This window comes from Emys orbicularis, chromosome 2, assembly GCF_028017835.1.
Source record: "Emys orbicularis isolate rEmyOrb1 chromosome 2, rEmyOrb1.hap1, whole genome shotgun sequence".
In the NCBI taxonomy this organism is placed as follows: Eukaryota; Metazoa; Chordata; order Testudines; family Emydidae; genus Emys; species Emys orbicularis.
Window position 1 is genome coordinate 6,769,624 of NC_088684.1, and position 25,248 is coordinate 6,794,871.

Consider the following 25,248-nt stretch of genomic DNA (forward strand, 5'->3'; position numbering starts at 1 on the left):
GCTACCAACCTACCCTCCTTCCTCAAGGTTACTTAACCCACCCACCAGTCTGGCCCGGGAAAGCCACAGCAGACATTTACAGTTTCCCAGGACCTGCAGTTAGCTTAATGTGGCCAGCAAATGAGACATGCCAGGCCATACCTTCAGGTGGTGTAAATCAGCAGTGCTCCATTTACATCCGCTGGAGGAGCTGGCCTGATGTGTCCACCAACAAGGCCAATGTGATTTGGCGCTGCACATGCAGAGCCATCACGTGATGGGGCAAAGAGGTAATAGATCTGCTCTATGCAAGCTCTGGAGTGTCTGCGCCCAGAGGCAAACCCTGAGAGCCTCACTCATTCAAAACTCCCCTTCAATTCGTGGACTCGGGGGGATCTGGTTCCTGGAATATTGTGCTCAGCTCTGGGCGTCAACATGACTGGAAATCATTGAGCAAAGAGAGGGAGTCCAGAGAGTCCTTGCCCGCACCACGGTTCCTGGGCTGAGTACAGCTAGGCCGGTCCAGACTCACCAGGCTAAGCAAAGGGAACGTTTTCACACAGCTGTGAAACAGGATGCAATACCACTATTTGAGCACAGCGGTTACAAAAATGGGGGAGCCCATTCCTCAAATCTGGGTACACCAAGAGCATGTCTAAATCCCAGCTGGGAAGCAGACATCGGAATTTAGGCAGGGAAACGCCTCTCTTAGGCCCATATAGTACGTACCCCCTTGAATGCCCGCAACCAGAATATTTAGATGTCCCACAGGGGTGCCAATGTCTGAAAACTGGGGCCACCATGAGCTGTTGTTGGAGGGGATGTTCTGGCTCTTTCCTATGTACCGTTCTCTGTTGAGAGTCTTCATACTGAGGAGTACTGGTCTCTGAACCGCCTGGTCCTATCTCCATGAGAGACTGCTGCTCCCTACCACGCCCCTCCAGTGGGACCCTGGCTTAGACTGTCATGCATACAGCATGGATCATTCCCAGTGGCAGGACCCCAGCTGCTAGAGGTCTCCTTGCCAAAGCCTGGCTGTGTTTAGTGACACAAGGCATGACCCTGGGCCAATGTCTCTAACCTACAACGACTAAACCTAACTCCCCAAACACTCCTAGACTTAAAATTCACACCTGCCTATGCACAGGAGAATGGAGAGAAATAAGGACCATTGTGTTTTGTTTTCTTTATATACCCTGTCACAATTTTGCCTGGTACTTCGATATCAAAGTAATTGCATCTTAGATCTACCATAGGTTGATTGCACAGTTTAGTGATCAAGCAGTTGTACAAGCAGCTACCTGTACAGGGGAATATCCCCAGCCAACCCATAGATCTGCATAGGAAGAGAATACTGTTAAACAGCCAGGGAAAACTCTCCATCTGAGCTGTCACTGAATATGCAGCGAGAACAGGGGAAGGAATAAGACACTAAATGTGTGCTACCATATAAGAGTTGTTGGGTTTGTTTGGTAGGTTGGTTGGGTTTTTTTTGTTTTTTTTTTAATGGAGAGATGGTTGCTAAAGTCCTGTATTAAAATGGCATGGTAGATAGTGTGTGCCTGCACCTATCCCCTCTGCTAGGTGGACTGAGACCAGATCCAATGTATGTTGCCCTCTAGCGGTTGGAGGATTTTAGAGACGCTATTACCAGTGATTCTCCTCTTGGTGCTCATGGGAGAGCAGACTCTGAATTTAGAACTGAAGTTTTAGGCCAAGATCCTATTTCTCATTCAAACATATGGGAACTGGGCATCCATATCCCTTAGGCATGGTCCTCGTGCTGTCTATAATAGTGGCGGTGGTCAAAAGATGAAAGATCCTCTGATTAATATCAAAGCAGCGCAGAAAATAACATCCGCTGTCATGAGAGTGCAGACTGGTCATGCCGCAGGAATGAACATCAGGGGGGTGTCAGAGGCCAGCAAGCCAGGTTTACAACACAGGGAAGCTGATAAGGGAAAACCACTGGGAACTAACTGCAGCCGTGAGAAAACTGCAACTATTTTTATGATGATCAACAGGGTTCCTGTGTTGTCATGACGACTCAGCAGAGTCCACTCCACAGTGACTATTCTGAAAGGTGGATGTAGACACGTATTTGCTAAATTGAGCATTCGGTTCTTCACCTCCTCTGGAACCAGCCAGGGTCATCAATTTCCAACTATGCTGGGGAAACACCAGCTATAGGGGCAAAAGGTGAGCTCAGTCTCCAGGTCTGTTCAATACTTGGTCTGACCCCTTTTACCTAGGTAATGCACCCCTCCCCCTATCTGACTCATTTCAGAGAAGCCTCCGAACAGACGTCAGGTGGTAACATCTTCCCACCATTACTGACCTAGCCCACCTTTGACCTCTTGCAGAGGAGCCAATCCCTTCCAAGCTCAATCAACGTTCAGTGCCTGCTATGCGCCAACAGCACAAACCTTCCCTGGAGCTATTTATTTGCATTTCATTTCCCCTTATGCAACAGTCTTTCACTCACCCCCTTGACATAGGGGGTCTCGGATTAAACCAGCAGCTCCTTAGCTGCCAGAGAAGTACAGTGGCCATTCTGAAGAAAATTGACCTTTAAGGTTTCATGTTTGTGCCAGGCAATCGTCTCTCGCTCCTTTGCTGTTTGCTGCCCCTTCTGAGGGGGTTCACCGGCCAACACGGCAGCTAAAAGAGATGCCATATTGTGACCCAGGGCTCATGATCTCCTCAGTGGAATACACTCCACCTGATGGACGCCTGTCAGAAACCAGACCTGCCTGTGGTGACGTTGGCTTCCGAGACGCAGGCACACGAGGCATTGTGTTCTGAGACGCAGTAAAGTGGAAGAGACAAGGGAGGAACTAGTACCGACAGGGAGCCATCAGTCAGCGTCACCTGTGAACAGGCTTTGCCTTCAAGGCAGTATCATTTCACTCTGATGCGGCTCCCCGGGGCTGCAGAGAGATCAGCGCTGTTGAGCAGTGAGCGCTGCGAGGAAGAATGGCATTTTTCAGTCCAGGTTAGGGACAGTGGGTAAGTCACCTACATGCACAGGCAGAAAATGCAACTGAGGCAGGGTAAGGATTTGGTAAGACATAGACGGGACAAATAGCAGTGCCTATGCCCAGACAGGGTGTGCTTTATCTGCTGAATTACCCATCGTGTTCCCTAACTGCCAGCATCCCTGGGGAGACACCCGGTGACCTTGTGAGGAAAGGGTAGCTAACAAATAAATGAACCCTTGCTCAGCTCGATGGCAGAGCACAATCCTGGCCCTTTAAAATCCTACCTGTCCTGCCTGAGTCTTTTCATACAGGACTCAGACTTGGGAGCAATCTTAAAGGGCCAGGACTGCACTTGGCTCTGAAGTCTAGCAGGATCCATTTTCCTGGTCACCGCTGATTTCTCCAAGCAGGGTAATTCAGCCTACACATCTCTTTCACCGCAAGGCATTGTGTTGGTCATGCCTAGCAGTGGCCGGATGAGTTCTAGCTCTTCTGGGTGAAACGGATGCCCATTGAGTACAACACCTGTCAGGCACACAGAGCGGTGAGATCACCCAACACAAGGGGAAATGCCCATAACCCCTCCCCCCAATGCCACAGGCTGAGCGCCAGCATTATTTGGGTTGTATGTTTACGTAGCAGGTCCATACCATCTGAGCTTCCTCCCACTTGTCCCGGTTTTCCTCTGACAGCAAGTTGCTGATGATCTGGACAAAGTTCTAGAGAGGCGAGATAAAAAAGGAAAAGAAAGTCATGATCAGAATATGACGGAGTGGCAGGACGTGCCCCACAACATGTTAGAGGGCAGAGAACAATAGTATTAGCAAGAAGATGATCTGCTCTCACTCACAGAGCACAGTTCTTCCCAAAGCACTGGACAAACCAAAGCCCTGCTCCCAATGAAATAGGGAAAGTAGCAAAACTCCTACTGCCTCTTCTGGGGAGACGAGTCAGAACCTTGCTCACCACCCGAGTGCAATGGGGCAGCCAGTGAGCACTACACGACTCATTACCCACCAGGCCACAGCAGAAAGCAAAGGATTCTGCATGCCGTGGAGAGCGCAAGGGAAGGGCGTAGGCAGACATGAGGCAATGATAAAATGCCAAGAGGGGTTTTGACTATGAGGGGTATGGAGAGCAGCAGAGTTGCCCACAGTACATCTGGCTCCCGCGGGCTCTCTGAGGCCCTCACTTTCACAGGGGGATGGGCTCAGGCTGCAGACCGCAGGCCCAGATTTTGGAGATCTCAACATCCAGGAGTAGTGGGGAACCGGGGTTTTGGCTCGGCCTATTACAGAGACAGCAAATGCTTGCGGTTTGGGCCCGGTTTCAGAATTCATGGCCAGGTTCAGAATTCGTGGGTGTTCTATCCATCTGGGAAAACTTACCGAGGGACATGATGGATTCTCCATCACTTGTGGTCTTTAAATCAAGACTGGATGTTGTTTTAAAGGATCTGTTCTAGCTCATACTGAAGTTATGGGCTTGATGCTGAAAGTATTGGTTGAGGTTTTCTAGCCTGTGTCATAAAGGAGGTCAGACTAGATTATCATAATGGAAACCCTATCTATCTATCTAGCCAGCCAGCCAGCCAGATATTTCGGTGGCCCCCATCACCAGAGTATCTGACCACTTCTCCATCATTCATGGATTCTCTCCTCACACCACCCGTGGGGTATAGAGCCAGATTATCCCCATTATACAGAAGGGTGGATGGAGGCACAGGGCAGATTAAGTGACTTTCCGAAGATCACACAGGAAAGCCGAGCGAGGAACGGCACCCAGGTTTCTCCAACCCAAGTGCAGCGCTCTATCCCTAACCTTCATTTGGCCCTATCTCAAACAAACAGAGAGGTTAGGTTTCTCCAGCTCAGCCACTCCTGTCCCTCCCCACCTTTGCAAAGGTCTCAGCATGTGAGGCTTTGCACAGCCGTTGTGAGTTAATGGACTTTCTCTGCACACTCTGCTGGGTCCTAGCTTCACTTGACCAAACCTTCACCGCTAAGAGAGCCCCTCAGGGTGAGATATTTCACCCAGTGAGTAACACATGGGAAATATAGAAGCCAAGGTACCAAGCAGACCCCATCTCCAGCAGATCCATCCCCCTTCCACCGAAAAGTCATTGCTGGCACTGGGAGTGCATTCATGCTCTGAAGCCAGCGAACACAGGGGCTGCCAGACTAGATCAGCCACTGCTTCATCCAGCCCAGTCGCCGGGCTTTATGGAAGAAGACAAAACCACTGCCAGTGGTGGGAAAGCTTCTGGTGGCTCCATCTCCATTATAACTGGGAAAGGGGAATAACAGAATGAACTGTCAGAGGAAGAGGGGCTATCCAGGCAAAAGTTCTGCTGTGTGTGTGAGAGATAGAGATGTGAAGGCAGGAGATACAGAGTTCAAAGCCATTGATTTTCCTCTCCACTTTCCCCACCGTTGCAGACACCATGGGGAAGCAGATCCTAGAGGACAAGTTTAATGTTTCAAGTTGTGGGCTGATGACCTCTCCTGAGGACAGATCTGTAGCCAGTCTGCATGTAACTGCTGAAAGTAAAGCCCAGGGCAAGAAACCCTCAGCCTTCTCCCACATCAATATATAGACACCTAATACCCAAGGATCAACTCCCCTCTCGGCCATTAGACTGCAATTCCTTCCAAATAAGGCACCAAAATCAATTAGACTCCACAGAAAGTGCAGCTGGGTTGAATCAGCTCAAAATGACTTTGCTCTTCAAGTTATTAGTTCATGAACCAGTGGGGATTGGGTGGCGGGGAGCTCATTAGCCTGGGAAGTGCACATTGGGAAATGAGGCACATCACGGAGGTAAGCAGAGACATTTCTGGTTTTTCTCGGCTTTCATCAAGTATAAATAGATTCCAGTGCACGTAGTGGTCGCCCAAACCCTGTGTGTATGTGCCCGTGCCTTAGACTTGCCCAGTGGCACCCATCCCATCATGACGTGCATCTCTCTTCCTCAGCTCACCTGTACATCCCCAGCAGCGGGGCTGTAATACGCCCTACGGAAGATCTCGGTCATATTCCTGAGTACGTCGATGGTGGACAGCAAGTCCCCGCTGTAGCTGGTCCCATCCTGGGAGATCTCCACGAGGTTTTGGAGCACTTCAGATACCCCTTCTCCCATCAGCCCCCGCTGGGCTTTGGAGAGATGCTCCCTTGTCTGAGACGAGAGAAGAGCACCATGAGTCAAACAAATGTTATTGGGGATCAGTGACGTTCTCAGGCCTCAGGAGCACAGACCAGATGATCACCATGGTCCCTTCTGGGCATATGTCACCTAATCAATTCCCTGCCATTGCAGGAGCCTCGGGCGTTGATACACGGGTCTCTCCTGTTCTCTACCTCTACATGACAGTTCGGTCGCCTGAGGACTGAAATGCTTTAGTCTAAACCATGTTCTTTGGCTCAGTATAAGGTAGCGGAGTGAAATGTAATGGCCTGTGATATACAGGAGATCGGGCTTGATGGTCTAATGGTCCCTTCTGGCCTTCAGCTCCATGCAATCTGGGAGAGTCTGTGATATCTCTGAAAGGTCTTAGGTGGCTATCGGAGGACAACTGAATTCCCACTTTCTTTGTAACCAGAAAGGGAAGTGTCCCTGAAGATTCAGAAGAGGCTATTCTGCCTCATAATCTTGCTGCTGGCACTGGGAGTGGATGGAAGATTTTGCTCACCACTCAGTCCTGTAGCTGTCTTATAACTGAGTTACAGCCATCTCAGCCCACAGACGGGAACGAGGGTGGTTCTGCTGCAGGCACTGACTTTCCAGACAAGCCACCGGAGAGTGGCAGAGGCAGGCCAAGTATTTACAGTTTTTATTATGATGATAACAGCTAAAGGACCCAACCGAGAATGGAGCCCCATCATGCTAGACACTAAAGTCCCCAGCGGGAGACTATCCTGTCGCCAGGGGGTTACAATCTAACTAGACAAGACAGACAAAGGTGGGACAAGGAAGAATTATCAGCCCCATTTTATAGCTGGGAGCTCTGTGTTTTTCTCTGTGCACAGATCTTATCAGGATAACGGATTGAGGGGACAGTAATGCCTTCCGTTTATAACACCTTCCCTCCCAAAGGATCCCAAAGTGCTTTACAAACTCTCCTTTCATGGCCGCTGAAATGCAGCAACGACACTGCACATGGGCTTAGGGCAGAACGAGATGACATCCTATCTTTTAACACTGCAGGGTGAATGTAAGGAGACTGGAGTTTGGCCAGGATACCGAGGTTAACACCCTCTACTCTTGCAAAAAGTGCTAGGAGCCATTAAATAATCACAAGTGGCCAGGCCTCTGGTGTAGGATTAGTCCAAACGACAGAGCCTTCAGCACCACCGCACCCTCTAACCCAGTAATGGGTCACTGGCTCACTACTGACTCAGAGGGAAGAGTGGGTCACTACTGGATCAGTGGAAGTCCTTTGGGTTTCTCTGGGGAATCTCCCATCTAAGTAAAACGTGACAATGGGGGGAAATGGATCCATTCAGATGAGAAGTGAATCTTCCTTACCATCATCTGTATATTCCTGTAGTCAATGGAAACACACTTGATGTAGGTTGGAGTCTCCCAGTACGCTATCCCCTCTTCATCTAAAGTGCATCTTCGCAGGATCAACCCTAAAGGAGAAAGAAAGGGGCATGGAAGAGAGGACAGATGGATGTGGGCAAAGGTGATCCAGTGGATATATTGTACTTGGACTTTCAGAAAGCCTTTGACAAGGTCCACACCAAAGGCTCTTAAGAAAAGTAAGCAGTCATGGGATTGGAAGGAAGGTCCTCTCACTAACTGGTTGAAAGATAGAAAGGGTAGGAATAAATGGTCAGCTTTCACAGTGGAGAGGGGTAAAAAGTGAGGTCCCTCAAGGATCTGCACTGTGTTGTTCAACATATTCATAAATGAGCTGGAAAAGGGGTGGGAAACAGTGGGGTGACAAAGTTTGAAGGCGATACTAAATTACTCAAGAATAAAGCTGTCTGTGAAGAGTTACAAAGTGATCTCACAAAACTGCGTGACTGGGCAACAAAATGGCAGATGAAATTCAGTGTTGATAAATGAAAAGTAATGCACGTTGGAAGACATCATCCCAACTATACATATAAAATGATGGGGTCTAAATTAGCGGATACCACTCAAGAAAGAGATCTTGGGGTCATCATTGATAGTTCTCTGAAAACATCTGCTCAATGTGCAGTGGCAGTCAAAAAAGCTAAGAGAATGTTAGGAACCATTAGGAAAGGGATAGATAATAAGACAGAAAATATCAAAATACCACAATGTAAATCCATAGTACGCCCACACATTGAATACAGAGTGCAGTTCCGGTTGTCCCGTCTCAAAAAAAGATGTATTAGAATTAGAAAAGGTACAGAGAAGGGCAACAAGAATGATATGGGATATGGAACAGTTTCCACATGTGGAGAGATTAAAAAGACTGGGACTGTTCATTTCAGAAAAGAGACGACTAAGGGGGGATTTGATAGAATCATGAATGGTGTGGAGACAGTGAATAGAGAAGTGATCTTTACCCCTTCACGGAACACAAGAACCAGCAGGCACCCGATGAAATGAATAAGCAGAAGGTTTTAAACAAACATAAGGAAATATTTCTTCACACAATGCACAGTCAAGCTGTGGAACTCGTTGCCAGGGGATGTTGTGAAGGCCAAAAGCATAAGTGGGTTCAAAAAAGAATTAGATAATTTCATGGAGGATAGGTCCATCCGTGGCTATTAGCCAAGATGGTCAGAGACGCAACCCCATGCTCTGGGTGTCCCTAAGCCTCTGACTGCCAGAAGCTGGGATTGGACAATGAGGGATGGATCACTCGGTAAATTGCCCTATTCTGTTCATTCCCTCTGAAGCACCTGGCACAGGCCACTGTCAGAAAACAGGATACTGGCTAGATGGACCATTGGTCTGACCCAGTTTGGCCATTCTTATGTTCCTATGGAAACCCTGAGCATTCTCGTGGAGGGTACCCACAGCAAGCTGACTTAGCTAGAGATGCACACCAAGTGCACACAGACAAGTGCTGAGCACACACCACAGACACTAGCGCTTTGGGTGGGCTTTTTTAATCTCCTTTCTCTGCATCCCCTCGGTGTCAAGGGGCGTGAGAGCCGAAGAAAACCACAGTGGAAGCACTTGGCTGGCAATTTAGACCAGGCTAACTGGAACATGGGAGGCAAACCCACTGAGTCCCAGAGAACCTCGCAAAATTGCCTGATTCTGTATCTCTGAGCTGAGGGACTAAAGCAGCAATGGCCGCTAGGCTTCTCCGGAGATCTCAAAAGAGGCTAAATAACCAACAGCACCGCCTTTGAGCTGAGGTACTCTGAAACCCCGAGCACGGCCATTCGCCTCCTCTGTGAGTCCTGTCCATTGTCCTTCGTTACTCTGGTCACTCCTAATTTAGAGTTATCTGCCACTTTGGCAGCCTTTGCTTTGCTCATACCATCCCTCCTGCCCTGGAGAAAGAGGTGAATCAACGCTGGAGAAGATGAAGGAGGTCATCTTGTCTGACCCTTCCTGCAGGCACAGTGGACACAGTGGACTCTCCCTCTTTGAGAGTCCCCCAGGAGCAGGTGTGGCTAAATTCACAATCAGTCTTTTATTGCTAATCAGTTTAGTAATCTTCCATTGGATGCATTTCCTTTAACCTGATTGCGGTGCAATCTGCAGACCCTCCCATGACTGCTTACTCCAGGCTGGGACCTAGGCAGACACTGTGCCAGTGGATGATCCTAGATAGCACAGGTTGAGCGATCCAAAGAGAACTACAGGGGCTGTCTCTGTCCAGCAACCTCGCTAAAAAAAAACCCTTTACATGTACCACAGATGAATCCTGTGCCTCCCCCACCCCCATCCCTCCATCTCAGCTCCCATCAAGCACCAAGAAAGCCCTTGAGAAGGTCAGTTCAGTCAGTGCCACCTAAGAGCTGCCTCTGAGCCCTCTCACCGCTTTGACTAGGAGCTGCACGTTGCCCAGCAGCACAAGGCTACACCGCCTCCGGAGGACAGCGGTGCCAAGAGAAAACAGATGCAGCCACCGTGTGCTTCTGGAGAAAGCTCCCCAGCGGTCACAGACTGTACTAAGTCCCCTCCTCGTATAACACATCCTGGTCCTCTCTAGGTCAGAGAGGACCGAGAACTCCGTGAGTTTAAGTTGACTCCACAGGCAGAGCGTGTCGTTCTCCTTACCAGTGGCATTGCGAGGACACCGGACAGCCGCAGCGTCTCCGGCAGGCGTTTCCTTCCACACCACGGAAGCAAAGTGCTCTTCATCGCATATTTCATGGGGCTCTGTAAAGGACAAAGGCACTGGCTGCTCAGCATGGGCCGGATGGGAAGAAAGGAAGGGGGGAAGTCGCAGAGAGGGGGAAGAGAAAAGGGAAACGCAGAGAAAGGACCTGGCAGTGTGGAGGAAAGCGCGCCGTGTAGAGAGCCAGCAGCTCCTGAGATTAAATCCTCATCACTTGGCCCTGGGCAAAGCCACCTGACCTCTCTGTAGCTCACGTTGCCTATCCGAAAACTGAGCCTTGATCCCCTGTGCGGGTTAATTAACTCGTGCCCACCTAAGGTGAATGCAAAGTGTGTTACGTGCATCCCCTTCTCTGTGGCAGCTGCGTGTGCTTAGCTCACATTGTAGGGAGCTGGGGTTTCGGTGGCAAAGGACCCATGCCTAGGAGGCATTAGATCCGTCCTAGGCTTTGTATGTTTAAAACACGGCTATGTAGAACTGGAACATCCTAGAGGAGAAGAACAGGAAAGATTGGAAGGGGAAAGGGGAGGAAAGAAAGGGAGAGGAGACACAGCTAGACAGAAACCAATTTGAACCCGGACCACCTAGAGAGCCCCTCCCCCGCCCCAAGCCCTGCATAGGCAGCTATTCTCCTTGGGGCACTGGGTATCAGATGCTTACTTTGCCAGGCAAATGTGGACAAGCAGAGAGTGTAAGTACCACCCCATAATGCCGAGAAGCTAGGTTTCCATCAGCTGCTCATATGAAACGACAGCCGCAGAGCCCAGCAGGCTTCTGCCATGTTTAAATGATGCGGCTGCTCCCGGCACCAGCGGAAAGCACCCCGTGCAGCGGTGACGCCAATATCTGGCCTCAGCTGGGTCTAACGGACGCAGGCTTGGGAGGAAAGGGGCGGCTGCAAAGTGGGGCGAAGCTGGGTCAGCCCACAGAAGGAGTCAAAATGACCAACGCGCTTTCAGCAAGTTGGAAGCACGTCTACTACGTGAGTGATGTTTATGTGGGAAAAGATTCCTTATGGTACATAAAGCTGTGGAAGCTGTGAATCTGGTATTAAAACTATTTATCACTCCTTGGGGTGGGGAGGGAAAACCTTTTATTTAATGGTTTGCAATTACATTTTCTATTTATTGTGCATGTAAAACTACCCATAAACAAGGAGGCTGCTTGCACGGCTGTTCCCAGCCAGGCCTGGCAGTTGCCAAGCCAATGCCAGTCATTGACCGGGCTCGGCAGCTGTTCACCGCGCTCTCCTCCCATGCCGGGAAGCACTGCTGGTGCCAGCGTTCAGTGGCACCAGTAGAGGTGTGCCAAGGACACAATCAGCCAAGCTGCGGGGGAGGGTGGCAGTAGCTGCAGATGACTGAAATAAATAAATTTCCTAGGTCCTGCGTTTTACTGTGAGCTCTGGGGAGTTAGTGGCGCATGCCCGGCCTGCAGCCCCCAAGTGCATCTTCAGCACAGGGAGCGCTCACAAGTCCTACATGGGGCATGATTGGGGTATGGAATGGAATATCTCGGGGCTCCACGTCTGGGTTGTGTGTGTCCATCTCCCCATGTGCTGCTTTGGAACTGACTGCAAGATGCCTCTGGGTGGGAGGCAGGGCTGTGAATTTAAATACGGGGCTGGAGCCAGAATTCTGTATCTGACAAATCTCTGAGCGTGGGGCAGCTTGGATCCAGATCTTGTGGGTAACACCTATGTCTATAAAGGCCCCAGACAGGAAGAGTGATCCACATGTACCCAGTTCAGAATGGAATCTACATCCAAATCCATCTGTATTTGAAACACAGCTCCCCCCTCCCCATGCTTCCTGGAAGACCACGACCAACCACTAGCCATGATATTCGTTCATAAAGAGCTCTCATCCCATTCCTTTTAATTGTCTACTGTTCCTGTCACAGGTATTCCAGTGGCACCTGAAGGCCCCCACTGAGATCAGGCCTGCATTGTGCTAGGCACAACAAGAAACAGAATCTAATGGAAATAGTCTCTGCCCCACAGAATTTATAATCTACATACACAAGACAGATAGCGGGGTGGGTGGGGGGAAGGGTGTATTACTGGCCCTGTTTTACTGAAGAGTGCCTGAAGCACAGAGAGATTAGGTGACTTGCCCACATTACGCTGTGGCAGAGCTGTGAATTTGAACCCAGATCTCCTGAGTCCCAGCCTAGTGCCTTAGCCACAAACCCACCGCGCCGCTCTGCTTCCCTCGGTGTTTCAAAGGAGAATTATGGAGAGCTGCTAGCATTCTTTGTTGCAAAGTGACAGAGCTGCAGGAGCAAGGGGGAAGGGGACAGGGAAGGGTTAAGGAGAATGGCTCCCCCACTCCAACCCCCTCACTCTCTCTCCCTAATGCCAACCCTCCAACCCTTTCTTTTCACTCCCGCTGGTGACTGCCCTTTCCAGGAAGTGCTATGTGATGCCGTGCAACAGGGATGCTCCTTAGAAAGGCCTGGTACTGCCTGGCATTGTCTTGCCTACAAACGCAGGAGTGATTCCCAGGCCAGGAGGGAATCAGCTGATCGCTGTCATTTTTAATATCGCTTTGTAACAAAATCCTTTTTACTCTAGGAAGTGAGCTGCACTGGGAGATTTTAATATCGAATCCAATTAAGCTCAATCTTTCTGTTAAAACCAAATCATGTTGGTGTTTGAGATTTCCTTGAGAACAAATCAAGGAGTTTTATTTGTATCCATTGACTTGTAGAGTCCCCCTTGCCCTCCCTCCTGCCTGCACCACCCCCTCCCTCCAAAAAATAATTACAACAAGCTCCTTTGATGTGAAACACCCGCACTGCTGAGATGTGCCTCCTTTTGTATATGATAGCACAGCTCCAAGCCCCTACCAAAATTAACAAAATGTCTTGGTTTACTCCAGATCCTCACCCAGCATAAATCAAAGGTAAAGTCCGTGAAGCTGAGGATCTGGCCCAAATGTTTCCTATGGTCAGGGAATGCTGTTGGCTGAATTATAAGAGAATCCGGGGGGGCGGGACCAATAGCTGAAGTTAGGTGACACCTTCATGCTACCGTTTGGGTCTTTTCCCCTTCGATTCACAGAGACCTTTGTGGTCATCTGGTCTGACCTCCTGTATAACATAGGCCATCGCACCTCCCCAGTGATCCCTGCATCCAGCCCAATAGCTTTTGGTTCGGCTAGCGTGCGTCTTTTCAAGAGACACCCAGTCTTGAGTTAAAGACTCCAGTGAGGGAGAAATCACCACACCCCTTGGTAATCTGTTCAGATCATCAAATACCTTCACTATTAAAAACTCTGTATCGTATCAAAAACTCCACCAGAGAGGTCCTTTGGGGCCATCTGCCTGTCCCAAGTCAGGATAAAGGAGGAGGGTTGGGCGTGGGGCTAGCAACTCCACCCCGTAAAAAAATCAACCTGCTATAGAAACGCCAACAATAGAGATAACAGAGACTTTTAGCCTGGAAAAAGAAGGGTCTTCGACTCGAAGACGCATGACGCTGGGCGGTGAAAGTCGTGAGGAAGCCACTAAGCCAATTACCCTTCTTGCAACCAGGAGGATTACCATCAGTACATGGAACGTGAGGACCATGTACGAGTCAAGAAAGACGGCGCAGGTCGCAACAGAGATGAGGAGCAACAACTTGACCCTACTAGGCATTAGCGGAAAAGAGGCCGTCCAAGAAACACCTGGCGATGCGACCTTCAGGCTGATAGCATAAAAATGGGCTATACCTGGAACCAGCTAGAGCAAATGGCCCAGGATAAAGGACTCTGGAGATCTGTGGTTGGCGGCCCAGACCCCGACCGGGGTGACGGGCATGAGTGAGTGATCGTATCAAAAGGAACCAACGCGACTCTCTAGTCTGACCTCCTGTATAACACAGGCCAGGGAATTTCAACAAGAGATTTCCCCAGAAGGGGCTCTAAAAGTGGCTTGCAAAGGAAAATAAACCTTGCTTTTGAGCCCTTTAACTATTTGCTTCTGCTTGTGTTTCACATTAGCTTGTGTTTCATGTGTCTGCCCTGCAAAACTCTACAGCCCTGACCTCACTAAGGTTTTTCAGCCCCATCATTTGCAGCAGGTTCTTCTCCCCAGGCAATAGCGCCAGCGGGAGCTATAGGTTAGGCAGGACTCAGAGAGGCTCGGCCAGCACTGTGCTGTCTAACACTGCCCTGCAATGGCCTGTGGGTACTCCAGTGCCTAGTGGCCCAGTGGGGGTAGTGTGAACATGTCAGAGCATCGGGGATGCTCCAGTACTGCTTTTGCTGGGTACTCACACACCAGTTCTTTGCCTCTTTATAAATCATCAGCTGCCTGTCTCCAACCACATACCAGTCAAGAAGCACTGAGCATATCCATCCACCCACGGAAGGCCCAATCGTACCCGTTGAAATCAGGGAGACCCCCACGATTGGCTTGGATAGGTGTTGGACCAAGCCCCACCAGCAGGCCTGTGTTATGCAGAAGGCTGGACCAGAGGTCTCTCCTGGTATTAAACTCTGACTCATACAAGCAGCAGCCCTTCCCCACAGTCTCTGTTACCGGTCTGAACAGAAAGCAGGAAGAGCGTGAGATACGTACCAGGACACTTCTTGTCATTACACTGTTTATACTCCTCCTTGGGCCCCTGACAAGAGTCTCCCCCGAAGAAGGGGCCGTAGCACACACGGTCGCGTCTCTGCGTCCCGCCCCCGCATGAGGTCGTACAGCTCCCCCACGGCCCCCACGCCTGCCACTTTCCGTCCACTGCAAGAGAGCAAACGGGGAAAGAAAAGTTCCTGAGCAACACGAGGCAGCTCGTCCTCAAGGTAAACATTGGACGTACGGTTTGCAGCAACACAGCTGGATGTTAGGTGACGGCTCCCTGCCTGGAAAAGGCTCTAACACTAGTTAAAAGGAGGAGGAGAGGGTGCGTGGGAGTGATCTAACAGTCCATATCTCGATTGCTTTTGCACATTGATGGCCTAACTCTGATCTCACGTGCATGGGGGAATTCAGGAGCAGCTTCCTTGTAGTCAACCGTGTAAGGTGTGCGGGGGATCATAATCACGCCTGGAAACTGTGGATTGCTTTTAAACGATTTTAGTTGTGGCGGAAGACGTTTGAACCCTGCAGACTGGGGGCTTTTCGAAACGGAACGTTAGAATGGAACAAGCCGGAATGTAAATCGACCGTGTACTAGTGCGCTGCGCACTCGCTGGCTGTGCGGACCCGGCTACAGCGCACTTCAAGTTCACTGGTGCACTTTGGCCTATTGCTGTTTGAAGCAGGAGTACGTCAAAGCATCCTGAGGAATTTTTCGTGCATGGTATCAGGGGCCACACTGCCAGTTAATATGCGCCACATTCGTGCACTGTACATTTGCACCCCGGCTTGCTGGGCACGAACTCTCCATCTAGACATACCCTGAAATCGTAGGCTTATGGCCAGAGTAAACAGTACAACATGTTCTGCTCCAGTGCAAGCTTCTCCTTATGTCTCCCCTCCCCACCTCAACCCCAGCCTGGAAGGACCCTAGGACAGTTCAGTCTTCATGGCCCAATCACTCCTTGGATTCTCTCCTAAAACTGCTACTAAGGGTGACATTCAGGTGTCTCCCTACAGACACTTGTCTGGTAGGAACCAGGCTCAGGCCATCAGCTCAGTTCAAATCAACTACCAAAGAGCAGCATTCATTCACTTCTGAACCTGGGCTGCTGACCCCCTAGCCCATTTTTCATCTGTTCAATGTGCAGCGGCAGTCAAAAAAGCTAACAGCATGTTAGGAACCGTTAGGAAAGGGATAGATAATAAGACAGAAAATATCATAATGCCACTATATAAAGCCAAGGTGCGCCCACGTCTTAAATACTGCGGGCAGGCCTGGCTGACCCATCACAAAAAAAAAGATATATGAGAACTGGAAAAAGTACAGAGAAGGGCAACAAAAATGATTTGGGGTATGGAACAGCTTCCGTATGAGGAGAAAGTAAAAAGACTGGGACTATTGAGCTTGGAAAAGAGACGACGAAGAGGGGATATGATAGAAGTCAATAAAATCATGAATGATGTAGAGACAGTGAATAGAGAAGCGTTATTTACTCCTTTAGGTAACACAGGAATCAGGGTCACCCGATGACATTAATAGGCAGCAGGTTTAAAACAAACAGAAGGAAGTATTTCTTCACACAACGCACAGTCAAGCTGTGGAACTCTTTGCCAGGGGATATTGTGAAGGCCAAAAGTATAACTGGGTTCAAAAAAGAATAAGATAAGTTCATGGAGGATAGGTCCATCAGTGGCTATTAGCCAAGATGGTCAGAGACACAACCACATGCTCTGGGTACCCTAAAGCCTCTGACTGCCAGAAGCTGGGACTGAATGACATGGGATGGATCACTTGATAAATTGCTCTGTTCTGTTCATTCTCTCTGAAGCATCTATCACCAGCCACTGTCAGAAGACAGGATACTGGGGTAGATGGACCATTGGTCTGACCCAGTGCGGCTGTCCTTATGTTTTTATTTCCAGTCATCTGAGACATCCAGGCCTCCTGACTCATCTCACTCTGGGCTAAGATTTTGGGGTCTGACTGTGGAAGCTCTGAATATAGACAGGGACCCATATAAATGTCTCGCTAATTTATATTAGAGAGACAAGGTGGGTGAGGTAATATCTTTTATGGAGCCAACTTCTGTTGGCAAAAGAGATCAGCCCATACAAGACCTCTGTGTAAGCTCGAAACCTTGACTCTTCTGTTTTTCACCAACAGAAGTTGGTCCAATAAAACACCTTACCTCATCCCTCTTGTCTCTCTCATACCCTGGGGCCAATACAGCTACCACAGCACTGCATGCACTTATATTAACATTTAATAACCAAAGTCTACCGCTTCAGTGCAGTACAATGAGCATTTCACAAGCAGAAAGGCAAAGATTCCCTTCTTCAGCTTAGGAGGTGAGGAGGTACCAACAAAGCAGATTTAGAGAAGCAGAGAAACCACACAGATACAGCCAAGAAGCCTTCCTATAGATGTTGTGTTATTGCCCACTTTGGGCTTCCTTTTGAGTGAAATTCACTCTTGTGCAAGAAGCTACTTCAAGGCCCACGCACCATGTAAGTGCAGCATAAGCCCCAAGAACTTAAATTGGCCAAACTCCTTCTTGGAACAAGTCACCTGTTTTTACATTCCGGGCCTCATATGTAAGTTTAACTGTCTTTTCTCAATGCGTATGGTTGTTTCATATGCCTTGGAAATGGGATTTGCAAGCGCTCTGAGAAATGAACTGTAAGGTTGTCTAGTTCCATTGTAACTTCTCCAAGTGCCTCTGCACCCTCTATGGGCATGCTGCTTCGTAGCTCACTTCTTACTATTAATAATGGCATTTAACATCTTCAAAGCACTGTACAACTGCTAATTAATCCTCCCAACACGTCTGTGAAATATCCTCTTCATGTCACAGATGGGGAATAGTGCGTTGTCTGCGGCCATGCAGCAGCTCAGTAACAGAACGAGAGCTAGGACCCAGGAGTCCTGATTCCTAATTCTAATCACATTTTAGCAAATCACTTATGATGCCTATTTTAACAGGATCCTGGGAGGCGAGGGATTACTTTTCTTCTTTCCCTAGCTGTGGAAGGACACCATTATCACAAAACATATGGTGTGCCACAACCTCTAGCCCTTTCTACACCGATGTCAACTGCACCTGCACTTTGGGCCATGTCCCCACGACACTCAAAACCATGCTAGCAACAACTATGATAACAGAAGCTCAGTGACTAAAAAAAGATGAGGCCTAAATAGCAGGGCCTATTGGTCTCAGTGTAGGAAAGGCCAATGCCCTGTCTAAGCACTGCTTTGTGAGTGTGGTGTTCTGCTGCTAGAGAAAGTAGTCCCCCATGGGCCTTCTGATATTCTCTGTGGAACAGCACCACTGCAAAGCCCTAAGTTACCCCCACCTATCTAAGGGTGACTTTGAACCTTTAGTGATGTGGAAGCCAGGCAGCTGAATTCTCTTTTGCCAGAAGCTGGGAATGGGTGACCAGGGATGGATCACTCAATGATTACCTGTTCTGTTCATTCCCTCTGGGGCACCTGGCATTGGCCACTGTCAGCAGACAGGATACTGGGCTAGATGGACCTTTGGTCTTACCCAGTATGGCCGCTCTTATGCTCTTATGTTCTCTGCCATCCACAAGCCCTGCTTAGTTGCCTGCACAAAGCCCATTCCCTCAGAGAGCGGTAAAGTGCACCCAGGCTGAAAACAGCTGACTCCAGAGAGCCAGGGTAAGGCAGATGACTGAGACCCACTGGTATCAGGCTTCTCCGACACGTGCTTCCATTCTGGTTTATTTTCCTTTCTGAAATGGCCTGTCCTAGGACCTATCCCCCATGACATAAAGTCAGGGTGGTTATACCTAACCAGGAAGGGCTGGTCACAACGACCTAGGAGCCCAGGAACTTTCTCCCCAACCAGCCTCACAGCCTACTCACGGTGAAGGTTCAAACGTGTAAATACTGTCAGTTTCAACCATAAATTGGATGAGGAAACAACTAACATATAATAAGAGTGTGAAAATACCATAGAGACATGGAAAGAATTCCATAGAAGAGATTTAATGGATAAGAGGGTAATTTTTTCAAAAGCACCTAAGTCACTTTGGAGTCTAAGTACCATTGACTTTCAATGAGATTTCAGTTCCTAAGTCATGTGAGAAATGGGACTTAGGTACTTTTGAAAACGTTACCTGATGACTATATTATTTTGACAGGAGATAAATGAGAAGTTCACAACTCAAAGACAATAATCAGAGTCTCCTTAGCTACCCTTCTTCTTAATGTTAGAATAAGGGGAGACCAGTGAAACTGAAAGGCAATCAATTGGAAATATTGGTTTAAACAGCCCTTAATTAACCTGTGGAACTGCTTGACACAAGATGTTATTGAGGCCAACTGCTTAGCAGTATTCCAAAAAGGATTAGAAAATTATATGAATAATACAGACATCCACAGCTGCATGAGATAAGATCAAACAATTATGAGAGATATACACCATCATTCTTCATGTCATATGGCAACCACTGACTTGAGGTTAGGAAAATGCTTTCCCAGTGCTCAGGTTATTCTACTATTGTCCATTATAGGGTTTCTTGCACCTTCCGCTGGAGTATCTGGTCCTGATAGGGTACTGGAGTAGATGGACCACCGGTAATGATAGATGGACCAATGGGGAAAACTGTGCTGTTTTTCCTCAAAGGAAATAAAGGGGCATTTGTCATAGTCTCTGTGCAACTGTAGAGTGTTGGGGGAGGATCCTCAATACACAGTAACCCATTTGCCACTGACCTGGACACTGCCTTAGGAAGCAATCTCTGGTCTCCACCCAGTGCCCCTGGCACTCTGCTCCCCCATAGGAGGGTCCGTTGCACTCCCGGGTCCGCTGCTGGGTACCGTTGGAGCAGGTCGTAGAACAGGAACTCCAGCTCGACCACTCATTCCAGTTCCCATCCACTGAGTGGCCCAAAGGAAGAAAAAGAGACAGAGAATGTGAAAATCCCTTTCACCAGAAATGAGGCCTGTTCCGCGAGACCAGGCCAGTGAAGCCAAGGTCCTGTTGCGCTGGACACAATACAGTGCGCCAAAGCAGATAGAGCCATCCTGCATGGACTGACAAAGAGATGTAGACAGGCACCCCAGGGAAGGAGAGCTCAACTCTGCCCAACCAAGGGTTGCAATAGCAATTCGTCTGGAACCTTAGGAACATAGACTATTACGGTATCACATGACATGATGTGATATTATAACAGGGCATATAATAATCCAAACTTTTTGACCTTCATAGTAATATTATAAATGATAATATAAATATCACATAACCATCAAAATGATAAAGTAAAAAAACGCACAGATATTTTGACCCAATTGTGTTAAATTGTTCTGATCATTTTTCATCAAAACATTTCATCGAAATCAATATGTTCCCGTGGAAGATTTCAATTTTGCCAAATCAGCATGTTCTAATGGAAAAATGGAAAATTTAGAAAAATTTTGACCAGGTCTAGTTTAAAGTGGCGTGTCTGGAAGGAAAGAAAGATGGATGGATGAACCTTAAAACTCCATCTGTCTTTCAGAGAGAATCTTTTTACAGGAACTCACTATTATTCAATGGAATTCACTCCGTGTATCAGGACATACCCTATAGCATGAGTGGAATTTAATAAAGATCCGTGAGTATGTGTGTATGTATATATCAATGCACTTCTCTTGTTGCTGAATTAACATTGACAGGCTTCGCGTGTCTCTGAACAGAAACATCTTGGATAATTAATTAGCAAAAAAAACAGCAAAGGAAAATTACTAAAAGCACAGGATAGGAATGAAACATGAATGGATTTTATTAGCATGATATATTTTAAAGCATTCTCTAGACTGGCAGGCCCACTCTAATTAGCCCCAATCAACAGATATTTCATCTAACCTTTCTACCATTCCTGATTTACCTCATTAGCAATGGCGGTTGTTATCTCTCTGGATGAGAAGCAAGGCCCAGTGGTATCCCTCTTATTAAGGTTTTTATTCTCTTCTGAACCCCATTTCTTGGAGATTTCAGCTCTCTGACGAATAAAAACTCTTTCTCTTTGGCTCATCAGTCCCAGACGCAAATTGATTTTTTAAAAACTATTTGACATCTGGTTCTTTTTGTAATTTACAAGCTCTCAAAAGGCACCAAATTAGTCTCAGGGTCTCATTGCTTTTTGTTTGTGCACATGAAAGAAAATGTATCATAGCCAAAATGTACAATTTTAAAGTCGATGGGAGTTGCAAGGCGCAGCAGATCGGAACATCAGGCAACTTAGTTCAGTAGCTATTTATGGATTTAGGGGCCCGGCTTTAGCCGCTCCAGAATAAAGGCTTTGACACACCTATAGTCATGGCATTATATAAGTGCATATTAATACCAAAGGGGTGAATGCTAAGAAATGCTCACCATCTGCAAACCCCACTGGAGTCAATGAGGCAATTCTTCCCAGGTGGCCCAATAATAGTAATTGTGGAGCTGTTCCTAACTCAACAGAGCTATGATTCACACCTGCGGAGGATCTGGTCCCATGTCTCTTAGCCCATATAAGAAATATATTGCAGCAGTTACCATAATAGCCTCATGTGCTGTAGTACCACTACTGCACATTGCAAGGCTAGGGGCTATTGTCACAGAGGAATGCAGCATTTTTGGTGTAAGGGATATAAAATGGGAACACATCTATCGGGATCTGCCTTTGGCATCTACCCATGAAATCGGGGGAGAGGGGAAAGGTCATATTACGTAGAGACGGGACGGTCATATGTTTGGATTATTCATGTATTGTATTTTCGGAAGTTTAGGAAATTAAGCCAGCAAAGCTGACTGTGGTTCCAGGTTACATCTCTACTCATAGCTCCAGTCATAAAGGGCCCCAATCCTGTACGGTGCTGAGAAGCCTTCATTCCCATTGACATCACTGGGAGCTGAGGGTGCTCGGTAGCGGGCAGCCTAGACCACAAACAGCAAGAGCTTATGAAAAGCAAATAACAGTGTAGTTCATCAGAAGTTCATCTTCTAGAGTCTATGGAGACAATTTGCTCGTCCTCTCCTCTCCTTCCAAAGTGGCGCCGGGTTCACTCTGTGCCACCGACCCCACAGAATAAAGTGTCATTGTCCCATTAGCGGAGCATTGTAACCATGTGCAGTAATGAATCCTCGGAGTAGGGCAGTAATAACTGATATGACTGTCGAGTGTATAAAGCACTGAATAGCTCCCATTGTTGTGTTTCAACGAGTCCTCCAATGCAGCACTCATTTGGCACAGAAAAGCTGATGATTACCTTTGTGGATTAATTAAAACTGAAAGATTTCAATTGGGTTGCCTTTATTTGCATTGCTATTTTATTTGCAAGAGTATATGTATTTATTTTTGTCAGAGCCATTAATTATGTATCAATGTTAACTAGGGATATGCTTCATCACCCTAGCATTGCCAGCTCTGACCTCCTCAATTTATCTCTTTATGGGAGAGCCAACTTGGTCTCTGCGAAGTTCTAATTCCAAGCAGAGATTTTAGGAGCAAAGGCAGAAATCAAGGGATAGTTACCTGATTTGGGAACTGGGTAGCAAAATGGGTAGAGGTGACAGAAAATGTGAGGAGAAATTTCACAGAATTCTCACACACACACACACACATACATTTCCCTCCCACCCAGGGAAATATTAAATTTTGAAGATAACATCTGTCAAAATTTGAAACATTTCAGCCAGCCCTATTTTGGGAGGGTTGGTTACAGATCGAACATTTGGACCATGTTACTCAAAAGCTTCCTCAGGACTGGCAAACCTCTAAGCTAACATGGGCTACGTTTTGAGACACATGCGGGGATGATTTATGGTTTTGAGAATGGAAGCTGTACCACGTGCAACTGTTTCTATATGAGCAAAAACAAACAAACAGCCACTTCTTTGAGATTCGCTTGGAGGTTTGGGTTCATTCTAACTTTAAACTCAAAGCAAAACTCGGCAGAGTGCAAATCTTTGAGAAGTAACATCTGGAAGGTGATGGGGGGCATTCACATGAGCCACTGTATAGCTGCTAAATTCCTCACAGCTCAAATGCTAACCTGGCAAAGTAGCTCCCAACTTACCATGTGGAATAGCATATTAGAGGATAACAGAATCTCAGCAGTACGACACTAGAACCAACCCTGTTCTATTTCATGTTGTGTGCCCCAGGTTACTTACTGAGAATGGGAGTTCTGACCCTAAGATTGCAGTTGGTGCTGGACACGTTTCCAGATGGACATCTCTGGAAACCAAAGTCCTCTAGATAGCAGGAGAAGCAGCAGCAGTACAAGCTTTCTCTCCACTGCCCTCCACTATCCTTCAGACCTGCCCTAGTAGACCCACTTCTAGGGTAGCTTAATCTGCACGCCCTCTCTGCTGATAGGACCAAGTATGGAGCCAGTTACTGCCAAACGTGTTGGTGGTTTTGGGTGATGTAGAGAGCTGTCCACCAGGAACAGGGCTGAGAGCCGCTGGAGGGAATGCTCTGTTTTTTACCGCCTTACCTGGGCAAAGTGCAATGTTGCAGAACTTAGTTTGTTTTTCAGGTCCCTCGCAGGGGTTTCCACCAAACTGAGGGGGTTTGCAGGTGCGGGTTCGATCCCTGTACCCCCGCCCACACGTTGAGGAGCACAGACTCCACGGAGACCACTCGTCCCAAGTGCCGTGCACTGAAATCAAAGCAGAGGGAATAAACATCCCATCCCAGGGAGTCTTAGATAGCTAGAGAATCATGGAATTACATGGAACATGGTATCTTGCCCATAGTAAGAAACCCATTAGAAACCAGCGTGGGAAGGACCAAAACAAATCAGCCAGGAATGTGCAGAGGAGAAAGGCATGGAACATTTCATGAATTGCCACCAAATGGCTCTTCACTAGTTTCACAAACGTGAAAAATCCTGACACGCTTTTCACTGACCCCCCCCCCCCCTTCACATTTTTGTGCTGGAGGGGAAAGGCCTTTTTGAGCAGCAGAAATACACTTTCAGAAAGAGAAAACCTTCATGAAATCTAGACAGCTCCAATGTCAAAGGCACTAAACGCAACACTTCTGCTAATGCTACTTTACCCAATGCTTTCTCTTTTATCTCCAAACCTCCACAAGGCATCAGCCTTTTAGAAAGTCACAGCAATGTCAGGAGGCAGACATCTAAGTGCTAATGCATCATTCAGCAGTGACACCATCACAGGCAGAGCTAAAGAGATTTGGAATAGCTAGATGGGCTTGCAAAACTCCAATGTTGTTATGGCTGTGCAAGCATTGACTAGTTACTCCTGGTAACTGCTAGAATTAGCCATCACAAGGTGCAGTATAGAGCTGATCAGAAACACTTTGACAAAACCATTTTCCATTGGAAAACGTAGCTCGATGGAAACCAAAACACTTTGCAAAATCAGATCAATTTTGCTTCAGAACAAAAAACAAATTCTGAAAATGTTCAAACAATCCCATTTCAATTTTCTGAATGAAACGTTCCGATTTCTTCACTTTGGAATGACTTTCTGTTTTTGAAAAAACGATAATATAATATACCATTTTTAAAAGTCAAATCAAACCCAATTGTTTTCAGAGATCCCAAACTTTTTTTTTTTTTCAGAATTTTCTTTCATGGACAATTTTTGGGTTCCATTCCAAATAGGAACGACGACGGATTTCAAAATCTCGAAACCCTTTACATAACAGACTTTCCATCCTCCACACAGGTCTAGTACAGCAGTTCTGTTTGGACAGCATCCAGGAATTGGAACGTTTATCCTAGCAGCCGTTTGGGTTATAAATCAGGATAGCACAGTTTTAGGCTTCCCAGGACTGCTCAGTTGTAGAGCAATCTAATCTAATCTAGCCAAGGTGTGTATGGTACACATGTCACCATAGAATCTAGGTTCCAAGTGCCCTAAGAGCAGTCCCAACCTCCTCTGTGGGTTTTTATCCTCTCCAGCTCAAGTTCTGGATCAAATAAGAAAGTTCAGAGGCCACTGCAAACACAATCATACTAAAAAAAGAGGCAAGTGCACTTTTTCAAACCTCAGAATCCTAAGCAAAGATTCTGAGTGGTTCTTAACCGAATGGGGTCACATATCCCTAGCAGTGGGTTATCTCGTATGGGGAAAGAATATGTTAATTTCCAGTGGTGAATAAACCACCATCCCCAGGAAACACGTTAAAGCCTACGGTTCTGTGGCTTTCCACAGAAACCAGCTGTGACCGTGTGATATGAGTAGAAGGCAATGCTGGGAAGCAGGGGAGAGGGGAGCAGGCAGAGTGGGTGAGCACAGGAGAGCGGCGGTTTCTCCATTATAAATTGCTTTCTGAAATCTGACTTGGCTACGTGAGAGCAGCATGGCTGCTTGGGAGACAGAAATTGCATCAGGCTGCAAACTCAGGGTCTTGGATCCTGAGCTGGGGAGCGCTCCTTGCCATTCGGATTTGGACAGCAGAGCAGTTCCTGG

At 47.6% G+C, this 25,248-nt stretch overlaps 1 protein-coding gene across 1 annotated transcript in view; it reads right to left on the reverse strand.

The window, feature by feature from the left end:
• The window catches only part of ADGRB1 (adhesion G protein-coupled receptor B1), a 278,120-nt gene that overhangs the window by 154,686 nt on the left and 98,186 nt on the right, over positions 1 to 25,248 (reverse strand). Inside the window, exons 5-11 of the mRNA XM_065398580.1 lie at positions 23,301 to 23,465; positions 19,551 to 19,715; positions 14,804 to 14,968; positions 10,177 to 10,278; positions 7,486 to 7,592; positions 5,941 to 6,135; positions 3,611 to 3,679 (exon numbers count right to left, since the gene is read on the reverse strand). Coding sequence (XP_065254652.1) covers positions 3,611 to 3,679; positions 5,941 to 6,135; positions 7,486 to 7,592; positions 10,177 to 10,278; positions 14,804 to 14,968; positions 19,551 to 19,715; positions 23,301 to 23,465 — 968 coding nt within the window. The remainder of the gene's footprint in view (positions 1 to 3,610; positions 3,680 to 5,940; positions 6,136 to 7,485; positions 7,593 to 10,176; positions 10,279 to 14,803; positions 14,969 to 19,550; positions 19,716 to 23,300; positions 23,466 to 25,248) is intronic.